A 12,349-nucleotide genomic window follows, 5' to 3' on the forward strand; every position below is an offset into this window, starting at 1 on the left:
CTTGACCAAAGAGGGAGACCAGCTACAGACCAGTTCTAACACCCTGATCAAAGAGAGAGACCAGCTACAGACCAGTTACAACACCTTGACCAAAGAGAGAGACCAGCTACAGACCAGTTATAACACCCTGACCAAAGAGAGAGACCAGCTACAGACCAGTTCCAACACCCTGACCAAAGAGAGAGACCAGCTACAGACCAGTTCCTGACCAAAAAAGACCAGCTACAGACCAGTTACAACACCTTGACCAAAGAGAGAGACCAGCTACAGACCAGTTCTAACACCCTGACCAAAGAGAGAGACCAGCTACAGACCAGTTACAACACCTTGACCAAAGAGAGAGACCAGTTACAGACCAACTACAACACCATGACCAAAGAGAGAGACCAGCTACAGACCAGATACAACACCCTGACTGCAGAAAGAGACCAGTTACAGACCAACTACAACACCATGAAGAAAGAGAGAGACCAGCTACAGACCAGTAACAACACCCTGACTGCAGAAAGAGACCAGCTGCAGACCAGTTACAACACCCTGATCAAAGAGAGAGAGCAGCTACAGACCAGCTACAACACCTTGACCAAAGAGAGAGACCAGCTACAGACCAGTAACAACACCCTGATCAAAGAGAGATACCAGCTACAGACCAGTAACAACACCCTGACTGCAGAAAGAGACCAGCTACAGACCAGCAACAACACCCTGACCAAAGAGAGAGACCAGCTACAAAAAGACACAGAATGTCTGAAACAATCTTTAGTTCAGAAAGGTGAGTGAAATTGGCTAATGATTGTTCTGTTATCAGTTCACATGCCACGTACGGCAATTCAACTTACATTAAAGGAAATATGTGAGAAAAAAACTGACTTCCAAAACGTCCATTAGTTAGTGTCTTCCTTGAGTGTTTGATTGATACTTAAACACGTTCCGCTAGCGGAACACCTGCTCCAATATCCAATGATAGGCGTGGCGCGAATTACAAATTCCTCAAAAATACAAAAACTTCAATTTCTCAAACATATGACTATTTTACAGCCATTTAAAGACAAGACTCTCGTTAATCTAACCACACTGTCCGATTTCAAAAAGGCTTTACAACGAAAGCAAAACATTAGATTATGTCAGCAGAGTACCAAGCCAGAAATAATCAGACACCCATTTTTCAAGCCAGCATATAATGTCACCAAAACCCAGAAGACAGCTAAATGCAGCACTCACCTTTGATGATCTTCATCAGATGACAACCCTAGGACATTATGTTATACAATACATGCATGTTTTGTTCAATCAAGTTCATATTTATATCAAAAACTAGCTTTTTACATTAGCATGTGACGTTCAGAACTAGCATACCCCCCCCCCGCAAACTTCCGGGGAATTCGCTAACATTTTACTAAATTACTCACGATAAACGTTCACAAAAAGCATAACAATTATTTTAAGAATTATAGATACAGAACTCCTCTATGCACTCGATATGTCCGATTTTAAAATAGCTTTTTGGTGAAAGCACATTTTGCAATATTCTAAGTACATAGCTAGGCCATCACGGGCTAGCTATTTAGACACCCGGCAAGTTTAGCACTCACCAATATCAGATTTACTATTATAAAAGTTTGATTACCTTTTGTTGTCTTCGTCAGAATGCACTCCCAGGACTGCTACTTCAATAACAAATGTTGGTTTGGTCCAAAATAATCCATCGTTATATCCGAATAGCGGCTTTTTATTCGTGCGTCCCAGACACTATCCGAAATGGTAAATCAGGGTCGCGCGCATGGCGCAATTCGTGACAAAAAAATTCTAAATATTCCATTACCGTACTTCGAAGCATGTCAACCGCTGTTTAAAATCAATTTTTATGCCATTTTTCTCGTAAAAAGCGATAATATTCCGACCGGGAATGTCCATTTAGCTAAACAGAGGAAAGTAAACAAAGCTTTCGGTCGACGCGGGCACGAGCCTGAGTCTCACAGTACTGTAACCAGCCACTACCCAAACGCGCTACTTTGTTTCAGCCAGAGCCTGCAAAGCCACGATTCTGCATTTTGCCGCCTTCTGAGAGCCTATGGCAGCCGTAGGAAGTGTCACGGGACAGCTAAGATCCTCACTCTTCAATAAACAGAGACAAGAAGAACGACACCTTGTCAGACAGGCCACTTCCTGCATGAAATCTTCTCAGGTTTTTGCCTGCCATATGAGTTCTGTTATACTCACAGACACCATTCAAACAGTTTTAGAAAATTTGGAGTGTTTTCTATCCAAAGCCAATAATTATATGCATATTCTAATTACTGGGCAGGAGTAGTAACCAGATTAAATCGGGTACGTTTTTTATCCAGCCGTGAAAATACTGCCCCCAGCCATAACAGGTTAATTAAATGTTGTATTAAATTAAAGTGACTAAAGCAAGAAATGTTCAACTTACAGTGTGTCCTCAAGGATGGAAGAAGCTTGGTAGCAGTTGTTACTACGTCTCTACTGAGTACAAATCCTGGGAGGAGAGCAGACAGGACTGCAGAAATAGAGAAGCAGACCTGGTGGTTATCAAAAGCGAAGACGATCAGGTGTGTGTGTGTGAGGTAGAGAGAAAAAAAGAGAGAGAGAGATAACGAGCAGTAATGGGTATGTATTAACAATGTTGTCTCTCTTCTACTACTACAGACATTTGTCAATTGGTTATGCGGGGTAAAGGACTATGTCTGGATTGGTCTGACTGACTCTGTTTCTGAGGGGACCTGGAAATGGGTGGACGACACACCACTGACCACAAAGTAAGACATTAATGAATTCTGTGTCACTATGACATCACTGTCTGGAGTAGTAGGTTCAGAGTGGACAGCCTGATTCTATTTGTTGTTTCTCCTACAGGTATTGGAACAGTGGACAGTCTGATTCTATGTGTTGTTTCTCCTACAGGTATTGGAACAGTGGACAGCCTGATTCTATGTGTTGTTTCTCCTACAGGTATTGGAACAGTGGACAGCCTGATTCTATGTGTTGTTTCTCCTACAGGTATTGGAACAGTGGACAGCCTGATTCTATGTGTTGTTTCTCCTACAGGTATTGGAAAAGTGGAGATCCTAATGGTGGAAGAGCTGAGAACTGTGTGTATTTCTACTCCTGGTCATCAGACACCGGAGCATGGTGGGACTATGACTGTTCCTATAAATACAGATGGATCTGTGAGAAGTAGGATTCTCCTTGGTCGTCTCTCTGTACTGCTAACTATTATACTCCTTGGTCGTCTCTCTTCGCGGCAAAGAGGGGACAACTCGCTGGCACCAAGGTTTTCTGGAAGTGTACATTCCTCAGTTATTAGCTTTTTACCTGAATGTTGCATAAAATGAATGATTAAGTATGACTACTTTTGAAAAGATATAAATGTGACTTGAGTCTTCTAAATGAGATAATGTTTTTTCATGTAAAGTTTATCCAGTCAGTACCCACACCCACGTGAGCACAGACATTACGACAGAACGTCATGGAACACCCCTTTTCACAGAGTTAATAAAAGGACTTGGGACAAAATGAATATTAGATCGGAGAACGTGAGGATCATCCGCACGTTGAAATGGCTACCACTCTAGAGACCAGAGAGCATGGAGCAGTAGCTACATGTTGAAATGGTTGGCAATTTAAATACAGACCAGTTACGTGCAGCGCCAGCTGAATACGAAACAAATGGTTAAGAAGAAAATCTCGACAAGACTACACATTTAGTCGGCAGCTGTATATGTACAATAGTCTAGGAAACTCGACCGAAGACGAGAGGAGAACATTTCCCTATTGAACAACCATTGGTACGCCTGACAAATCCATTATAACAAACTACAACTACAAAAGACTTTGATCTCTGGTGGAAAAACCAGAGACTTTCTGTCGACTGACTCTCCAGCAGACGGACAGGCCACAAAGGTCTACACTCGTAAATATGTAACTTGCAATTTATTTTCGAATGAGCGGCCGTTTATGTGCAAAGGGTTAGCATTTCCATGAGCCTAGATAACAGATGTGTGTACGATAGTGGAGTCCTTCGTCTGTTCTCCTGCACTTTCTTACCTGCCCCTCCCATTCTATTGTCTACCAAGCTGTCATATCGATTTAGTCCACTAGGGACATTTCATGGCTTTGTGTTAGTAACCAATGAATAATCTATCCTGTGTGTTTTTATGTAATTCTGTGTGATTATTTAGTTAGTTAGTAAATAAATAATTAAGACAATTTGTAAATCCCTGATTCATCATTTATGCTAGGCTTCGTACAGATATCCAAGTGTTTGAGACATTCAGAATATGAGTGATGAGGTAATAATTCATTAAGTTGAGACTGTAATCGATAAGATATGAAAATATCTGAAGAGAGTTAAAATTTGGAAAAAATGTAACTCTTTAAACAACATTTTCACGTGGTTCCCCGACTTCCTAGTTAATTACTGTTTACATGATTATTTAATTGTGCAGTTATTACACAGAGAATTGATTTGATAACATAAGTGTTCCCATTAATGATCGTCCACAGACATGAACGATAGATAGTCAGCCAACGTTATGACAACTCCATGTTAGATCAACTATTATCCAGTAGAGAACAGTCCTTCTAGACTCCATGTTAGATCAGCTATTATATAATAGAGAGAACAGTTCATTGTATTGTTATTGTATATGTTTTGTTTTATTGTTATTATCTGTATTAAATACTTGTTATATCATGTATTTGACAAGGTAAACTGAATAAGCAGGAAGTAGTTTGTGATTGATTAAAGCTAAAGGAGCAACCAAACTGTCTACCAAGTAACATTCTGTATCTACCATGTAACATATCTGCCCCTTTCATCGTATTTTTGCTCTGTGCCCTCTGCAAGACGCCTGGATGTGACAAAGACTTTGTATGACAAACGGGCAGTGGTAAAACAATGGGACTTGGAGACAGTGCTTGGTGACGACAGGAAATAGGTCTTCCTGTCTCAGTTTCTTGTGAAAAGTGCTGAGGGGAGAGCTTTAGCACGGGGGTCCGTGCTCCGTCCGTCTTCCCTAGAGAAGGGATACATAGAAATGAGCCGCTGCACTAGGGGCAGGGTTTCAGGATCACAGATGTACCTTTCCCCATAGTGGTTGGGGGGGGGGTGTCTGCGCTCCACCCGAGAGGAGGCAGGCCAGGACACGGTGTGAACTGTTGGCTGACCCCCTGTCTGCCACTGGGGACGTACTCCTAGGTCGGACACCCCTTCTTCCCCCCAGGGGAATCAGTCGGGCGGGACCCAGATGCGGTAGCAGCAAAGAACCGCTTCCCCCACCGTCCACCTCTGGTACTGGAGCCAAACTGTTGGTTAACATCCTGATGGGGGTTTTGTGCAGTTATATTGGTCTACTGTCTTTCATGATGTCACAAAATAAAACAACTTCAACAGGATCGTTCTTTAATTTCCCACCGACCGGTTCCACATTCTCAAAAATAGAAATATTGTTTAATTCTCCACTTTTGGGGACGTAGGAAATTTGGCAGGAGAAGATCCTTTGTCTAAAAGAGGTTTGTTTCCCCTCAAACCTGCCAAACCCAAAGTTTCTACCTGGTATTTACGCCATAAAACTGTGGAGAGAGAAAGAGAGAGAAAAGGGGGGTTGGCAGCCTATGACTCCCCCCCACCCGCCCAAAGGCACATGATGACAAGAGTCAATAAGCAACAGGAGAGATTTAGACCAGTCGCCCAACAGCAGGATAACACGGAAGAGAGTACGAGTAACGTGAGTTACAAAACTCCCAGTATGACCCACCATGGTACTCTTACCTAGCTGATGAGTCTGCTCTTTTACTGGACAGGTGGATATGTAATGCCCTGTAGCATCACAATACAGGCAACTGTTGTAGTTCAGCCTCTGGAGACCTTCCGTAAGGCTCTGAAATAGCTCCTCATGTTTTTCAATGGTGACTCCCTGCAGGGAGATAACTTTGTAGAGCCGGTCCGAGTCTGCTGGGTTGGTCGTGGCCAGTTATATCTTATATATATATAACGACAAAGGGCCAGAGCCAGATGCAGATACAGGAGGCAGATGGTTTGAGTCTCTGATATTTATTGAAATACAAGGGTTAGGCAATGGGCAGGTCAGGGACAGGCAGAAGTTCATAAACAAGGTCAGAGTTCGAAAGGTACAGTGGGGGCAGGCAGGTTCGAGGTCAAGGCAGGCTGAATGGTCAGGCAGGTGGGCTCAGTGACAGGGCAGGCTGAATGGTCAGGCAGGTGGGCTCAGTGTAAGGGCAGACAGGCTCGAGGTCAAGGCAGGTTGAATGGTCAGGAAGGTGGGCTCAGTGTCAGGGCAGACAGGCTTGAGGTCAAGGCAGGCTAAATGGTCAGGCAGGTGGGCTCAGTGTCAAGGCAGGCTGAATGGTCAGGCAAGCGGGTGTCAGGGCATGCAGAACGGGTCAGAACCGGGAGGGCTAGAAAAACAGAGACTAGGAAAGCAGGAGCACGGAAAAACACGCTGGTAAGCTTGAAAAAACAAGACGAACTGGCAACACACAAACAGAGAACACAGGTATAAATACACTGGGGATAATGAGGAAGCTGGGCGACACCTGGACGTGGGTGGAGACAAGCACAAAGACAGGTGAAACAGATCAGAGTGTGAAAGTAATACACATGACTAGACATGTTCCATTACAGAACAGTGTGTTGTTCTGCTCCACCATAACAGGAGGATGGACAGACTAGACATGTTCCATTACAGAACAGTATGTTGTTCTGCTCCACCTTAACATGATGGACAGACTAGACATGTTATATTACAGAACAGTATGTTGTTCTACTCCACCATAACAGGAGGATGGACAGACTAGACATGTTCCATTACAGAACAGTATGTTGTTCTGCTCCACCATAACAGGAGGATGGACAGACTAGACATGTTCCATTACAGAACAGCATGTTGTTCTGCTCCACCATAACAGGAGGATGGACAGACTAGACAAAGATGTGTCTGGGAGACAGAATTCAGTATTGTTGCTCTGGCTCTCTAATGTTATGATGGACTGAAGACCCTGTTAACTATGTATCTGCCCTGAGACCCTGTTAACTATGTTATGATGGACTGAGACCCAGGTAACTATGTTATGATGGACTGAAGACCCTGTTAACTATGTTATGATGGACTGAAGACCCTGTTAACTATGTTATGATGGACTGAAGACCCTGATAACTATGTTATGATGGACTGAAGACCCTGTTAACTATGTTATGATGGACTGAGACCCTGTTAACTATGTTATGATGGACTGAGACCCTGTTAACTATGTTATGATGGACTGAGACCCTGTTAACTATGTTATGATGGACTGAGACCCTGTTAACTATGTTATGATGGACTGAGACCCTGTTAACTATGTTATGATGGACTGAGACCCTGTTAACTGTGTTATGATGGACTGAGACCCTGTTAACTATGTTATGATGGACTGAGACCCTGTTAACTATGTTATGATGGACTGAGACCCTGTTAACTATGTTATGATGGACTGAAGACCCTGTTAACTATGTTATGATGGACTGAGACCCTGTTAACTATGTTATGATGGACTGAGACCCTGTTAACTATGTAATGATGGACTGAGACCCTGTTAACTATGTTATGATGGACTGAGACCCTGTTAACTATGTTATGATGGACTGAAGACCCTGTTAACTATGTTATGATGGACTGAGACCCTGTTAACTATGTTATGATGGACTGAGACCCTGTTAACTATGTTATGATGGACTGAGACCCTGTAAACTATGTTATGATGGACTGAGACCCTGTTAACCTCTTACATCTAGACGTTCCGCAAAAATACTGCAGAAATGCATAATTGACTTGCCTGATGAACTCGGGATGGCCAGGCAGTGGCTGTGGTTCCTCTCTATCGCTCGTCACCCAGCAAGTCAGCGTCCATCAGTCAATTAGATGTCATTCTGACACCTAACTGATACCATCTGACACCAAATCCACTTTTTCCAACTCGTTTAGAAGCCAACTATCACATATATCAGAGCAGGCCCATAATTCACAGCGCCTTCAGTTTAAACTATAAAAAACCACAAAACACATAGTTACTTTCTAGCTGCGGATCCAGCTCTGACATTATGGGTAGGCCTATGTGAGGCGATCCCGAATCCCAAGTTTCGGCTCAATAGGTCATTCGGTGCCCGAGCAACGACCTTAATTGGTGCTGAAAATCCACTTATTCAGGGCATTGCCATGGGGTCCTTGAATGAGCTATCGGACAGAAACGTTGGGGTCCGTCTCTATGGGCCGAGGCGGTTTCAATGCACCTAGTCTTGTGACTCTTGCGATATGTCTCTAAGCCCCACACTGTGTCACTATGTCCTAGCTGTGTGTGTGTGTGTTAGTTTTTTTGCAAATCTGATGGGATAAATGACTGAATTACAGTTCATGAGGGTTACCTAGTCACACATATGAAGTTTTGAAATTATCTAACTTTTTTAACCCTTCGAAACAGCTACTGTGACCCATATTTAAGACACTTCCGATTGGCACGGGAAGATATAAGTAAACACATATCCTGATTGGGGTATGCTATTACAGAATCCTGAGTTTTAAGTCTTTACGTTGAGAATTGACTGGTCTACATAGGGTTGAATGCAATGATTTTCACAATCTGCAGGCTGGTAATAGAAAAACACCTTTAGGGTGTTTTTAACCACTTCCGGTTGCTCCAGGAACCTTACAATCTACACAGGTGGACCTCATAGTGGCCTGATGGTATGTCATCAAAGACAGGTTCATAAGGCATTCATAACCCACATAGGCTTCAGATTGAATTTAGGGGAATAGGCAATGTATTCCTATGGGGAGAAAAGACATTGCAAACTTTTTGATGTAAACACCATCTTTTAACTGTTAAGGGTTAATGCCACATGGTCAAGGTTAGGCTTGCACAGATCGGGAGGACCTCAGGAACGTTCCTGAGGCCAGGCTTCATTTTGGCCCTACTTTTTCCTCACTGTCGCTGCGCTTAGACCGAGCGAGCTATGGTCAAGCGGGGCATCTCGTTGAACTTGGCACAGCCTAGAGATAATGGTAATGCTATTGAAGGCTCTGTGTGTCTTTAAGCACCGCACTGTGTCACTCCATCCTTGCTGTGTGTGTGTTTGTGTGTGTGAGAGAGAGAGCTTTTGTTTGACATCTGATGGGATAAATGACTGATTTACAGTTCATGAGGGTTGCCTAGTCACACATATGAAGTTTTGGAAAGATGTGACTTTTTTAACCTGTTAGGGCTAGGGGGCAGTATTGACACGGCTGGATAAAAAACATACCCGATTTAATCTGGTTACCACTCCTACCCAGTAACTAGAATATGCATATACTTATTACATATGGATAGAAAACACCCTAAATTTTCTAAAACTGTTTGAATGGTGTCTGTGAGTATAACAGAACTCAAATGGCAGGTCAAAACCTGAGAGATTCCTTTACAGGAAGGAAGTGGCCTGTCTGACCATTTCTTGAACTTCTTTTCCATCTCTATCATTTACTAAGGATCTCTGCTCTAACGTGACACTTCCCACGTCGTCCATAGGCGCTCAGAGCCCGGGAAAAAACAGAATGTCGTCATTCCAGCCCCAGGCTGAAACACATTAGCGCCTTTCTCAAGTGGCCGATCAAGGGACACTGGGCTTATGCGCGTGACCCCGACCGCCCCCGCCTTTGGGATTCTTTCCTCTGTTTGCCGAAAAGGAGATTCCCTGTCGGAATATTATCGCTTTTCTACGAAAAATGTCGTAAAAATTGATTTTAAACAGCGGTTGACATGCTTCGAAGTACGGTAATGGAATATTTAGAATTTTATTGTCACGAATTGCGCCATGCGCGCGACACTTCTTTACTATTTCGGATAGTGTCTGGAACGCACGAACAAAACGCCGCTATTCGGATATAACGATGGATTATTTTGGACCAAACCAACATTTGTTATTGAAGTAGCAGTCCTGGGTGAGCATTCTGACGAAGACAACAAAAGGTAATCAAACTTTTATAATAGTAAATATGATTATGGTGAGTGCTAAACTTGCCGGGTGTCTTAATAGCGAGCCCGTGATGCCTGGGCTATGTACTTAGAATATTGCAAAATGTGCTTTCACCAAAAAGCTATTTTAAAATCGGACATATCGAGTGCATAGAGGAGGTCTGTATCTATAATTCTTAAAATAATTGTTATGCTTTTTGTGAACGTTTATCGTGAGTAATTTAGTAAAATGTTAGCGAATTCCCCGGAAGTTTGCTAGTATGCTAGTTCTGAACGTCACATGCTAATGTAAAAAGCTGTTTTTTGATATAAATATGAACTTGATTGAACAAAACATGCATGTATTGTATAACATAATGTCCTAGGGTTGTCATCTGATGAAGATCATCAAAGGTGAGTGCTGCATTTAGCTGTCTTCTGGGTTTTGGTGACATTATATGCTGGCTTGAAAAATGGGTGTCTGATTATTTCTGGCTTGGTACTCTGCTGACATAATCTAATGTTTTGCTTTCGTTGTAAAGCCTTTTTGAAATCGGACAGTGTGGTTAGATTAACGAGAGTCTTGTCTTTAAATGGCTGTAAAATAGTCATATGTTTGAGAAATTGAAGTAATAGGATTTTTAAGGTTTTGAAAATCGCGCCACAGGCTGGCAGTGGCTGTTACGTAGGTGGGACGCAAGCGTCCCACCTAGCCCATAGAGGTTAACCCTTCAAAACAGCTACTGTGACCCCAATTTAAGGCACTTCCGGTAGGTACAAGAAGCTTAGAATCGACACACGTTGTCATTGGGGTAAGCTTTCACAGAATCCTGAGTTTTAAGTCTTTAAGTTAAGAATTGACTTATCTACACAGGGTTGAATTCAGTGATTTTCACAATCTGCAGGTTGGTTATATCAAAACACCTTTATGGTGTTTTTAACAACTTCCGGTTGCTCCAGGAAGCTTAGAATCGACACAGGTAGACCTCACAGTAGCTTGATGGATTGTCATCGAAGACAGGTTCATAAGGCATTCATAACCCACATAGGCTTCAGGTTGAATTAAGGGGAATAGGCAATGTATTCCTATGGGGAGAGAAGTCATAGCAAACTGTGAGATTTAAACACCTTCTTTTAACTGTTAAGGGTTAATTAACCTCTTACATCTAGATGTTCCGCTAGCGGAACACCACTCCAATACCCAATGATAAGGCGTGGCGCGAAATACAAACTCCTCGAAAATCCGAAAACTTCAATTTTTCAAACATATGACTATTTTACACCATTTTAAAGACAAGACTCTCCTTTATCTAACCACACTGTCCGATTTCAAAAAGGCTTTACAACGAAAGCAAAACATTAGATTATGTCAGCAGAGTACCCAGCCAGAAATAATCAGACACCCATTTTTCAAGCTAGCATATAATGTCACAAAAACCAAAACCACAGCTAAATGCAACACTAACCTTTGATGATAGTGGTGTGGGGGCTGTGCTTTGGCAAAGTGGGTGGGGTTTGCCTGTTTGGCCCTGTCCGGGGGTATCATCGGATGGGGCCACAGTGTCTTCTGATCCCTCCTGTCTCAGCCTCCCAATTTATGCTGCAGTAGTTTATGTGTCGGGGGGCTAGGGTCAGTCTGTTACATCTGGAGTATTTCTCTTGTCTTATCCGGTGTCCTGTGTGAATTTAAATATGCTCTCTCTAATTCTCTCTTTCTCTCTTTCTGTCTTTCTCTCGGAGGACCTGAGCCCTAGGACCATGCCTCAGGACTACCTGGTATGATGACTCCTTGCTGTCCCCAGTCCACCTGGCCGTGCTGCTGCTCCAGTTTCAACTGTTCTGCTTGCGGCTATGGAACCCTGACCTGTTCACCGGACGTGCTTGTTGCACCCTCGACAACTACTATGATTATTATTATTTGACCATGCTGGTCATTATGAACATTTTAACAACTTGACCATGTTCCGTTATAATATCCACCCTGCACAGCCAGAAGAGGACTGGCCACCCCTCATAGCCTGGTTCCTCTCTATGTTTCTTCCTAGGTTTTTGGCCTTTCTAGGGAGTTTTTCCTAGGGAGTTTTTCCTATCCACCGTGCTTCTTTCACATGCATTGATTGCTGTTTGGGGTTTTAGGCTGGGTTTCTGTACAGCACTTTGAGATATCAGCTGATGTACGAAGGGCTATATAAATAAATTTGATTTGATTTGATTTGATGATTTGATGATCTTCATCAGATGACACTCCTAGGACATTATGTTATACAATACATGCATGTTTTGTTCAATCAAGTACATATTTATATCAAAAAACAGCTTTTTAGATTAGCATGTGATGTTCAGA

At 42.8% G+C, this 12,349-nt stretch overlaps 1 protein-coding gene across 1 annotated transcript; it reads left to right on the forward strand.

The window, feature by feature from the left end:
- Nucleotides 1-236: 236 nt before the first annotated feature.
- Nucleotides 237-4,785, forward strand: LOC106610423 (CD209 antigen-like protein C). The gene is made up of 4 exons (XM_045714345.1): nucleotides 237-772; nucleotides 2,434-2,570; nucleotides 2,668-2,777; nucleotides 3,067-4,785. Exons 1-4 carry the CDS (start codon nucleotides 370-372, stop codon nucleotides 3,197-3,199), a joined length of 783 nt encoding a protein of 260 aa, XP_045570301.1. The 5' UTR covers nucleotides 237-369; the 3' UTR covers nucleotides 3,200-4,785.
- The last annotated feature ends 7,564 nt before the right edge of the window (nucleotides 4,786-12,349 follow it).

Source organism: Salmo salar, chromosome ssa03, assembly GCF_905237065.1.
Source record: "Salmo salar chromosome ssa03, Ssal_v3.1, whole genome shotgun sequence".
NCBI lineage: Eukaryota > Metazoa > Chordata > Actinopteri > Salmoniformes > Salmonidae > Salmo > Salmo salar.

Coding starts and splice junctions, on each gene's coding strand:
- LOC106610423 (XM_045714345.1), top strand. CDS start 370: ATGACCAAAGAGAGAGACCAGCTACAGACCAGATACAACACCCTGACT. Junction 2,571..2,667: donor TCAAAAGCGAAGACGATCAG/GTGTGTGTGTGT, acceptor CTACTACTACAG/ACATTTGTCAATTGGTTATG. Junction 2,778..3,066: donor GACACACCACTGACCACAAA/GTAAGACATTAA, acceptor TTTCTCCTACAG/GTATTGGAAAAGTGGAGATC.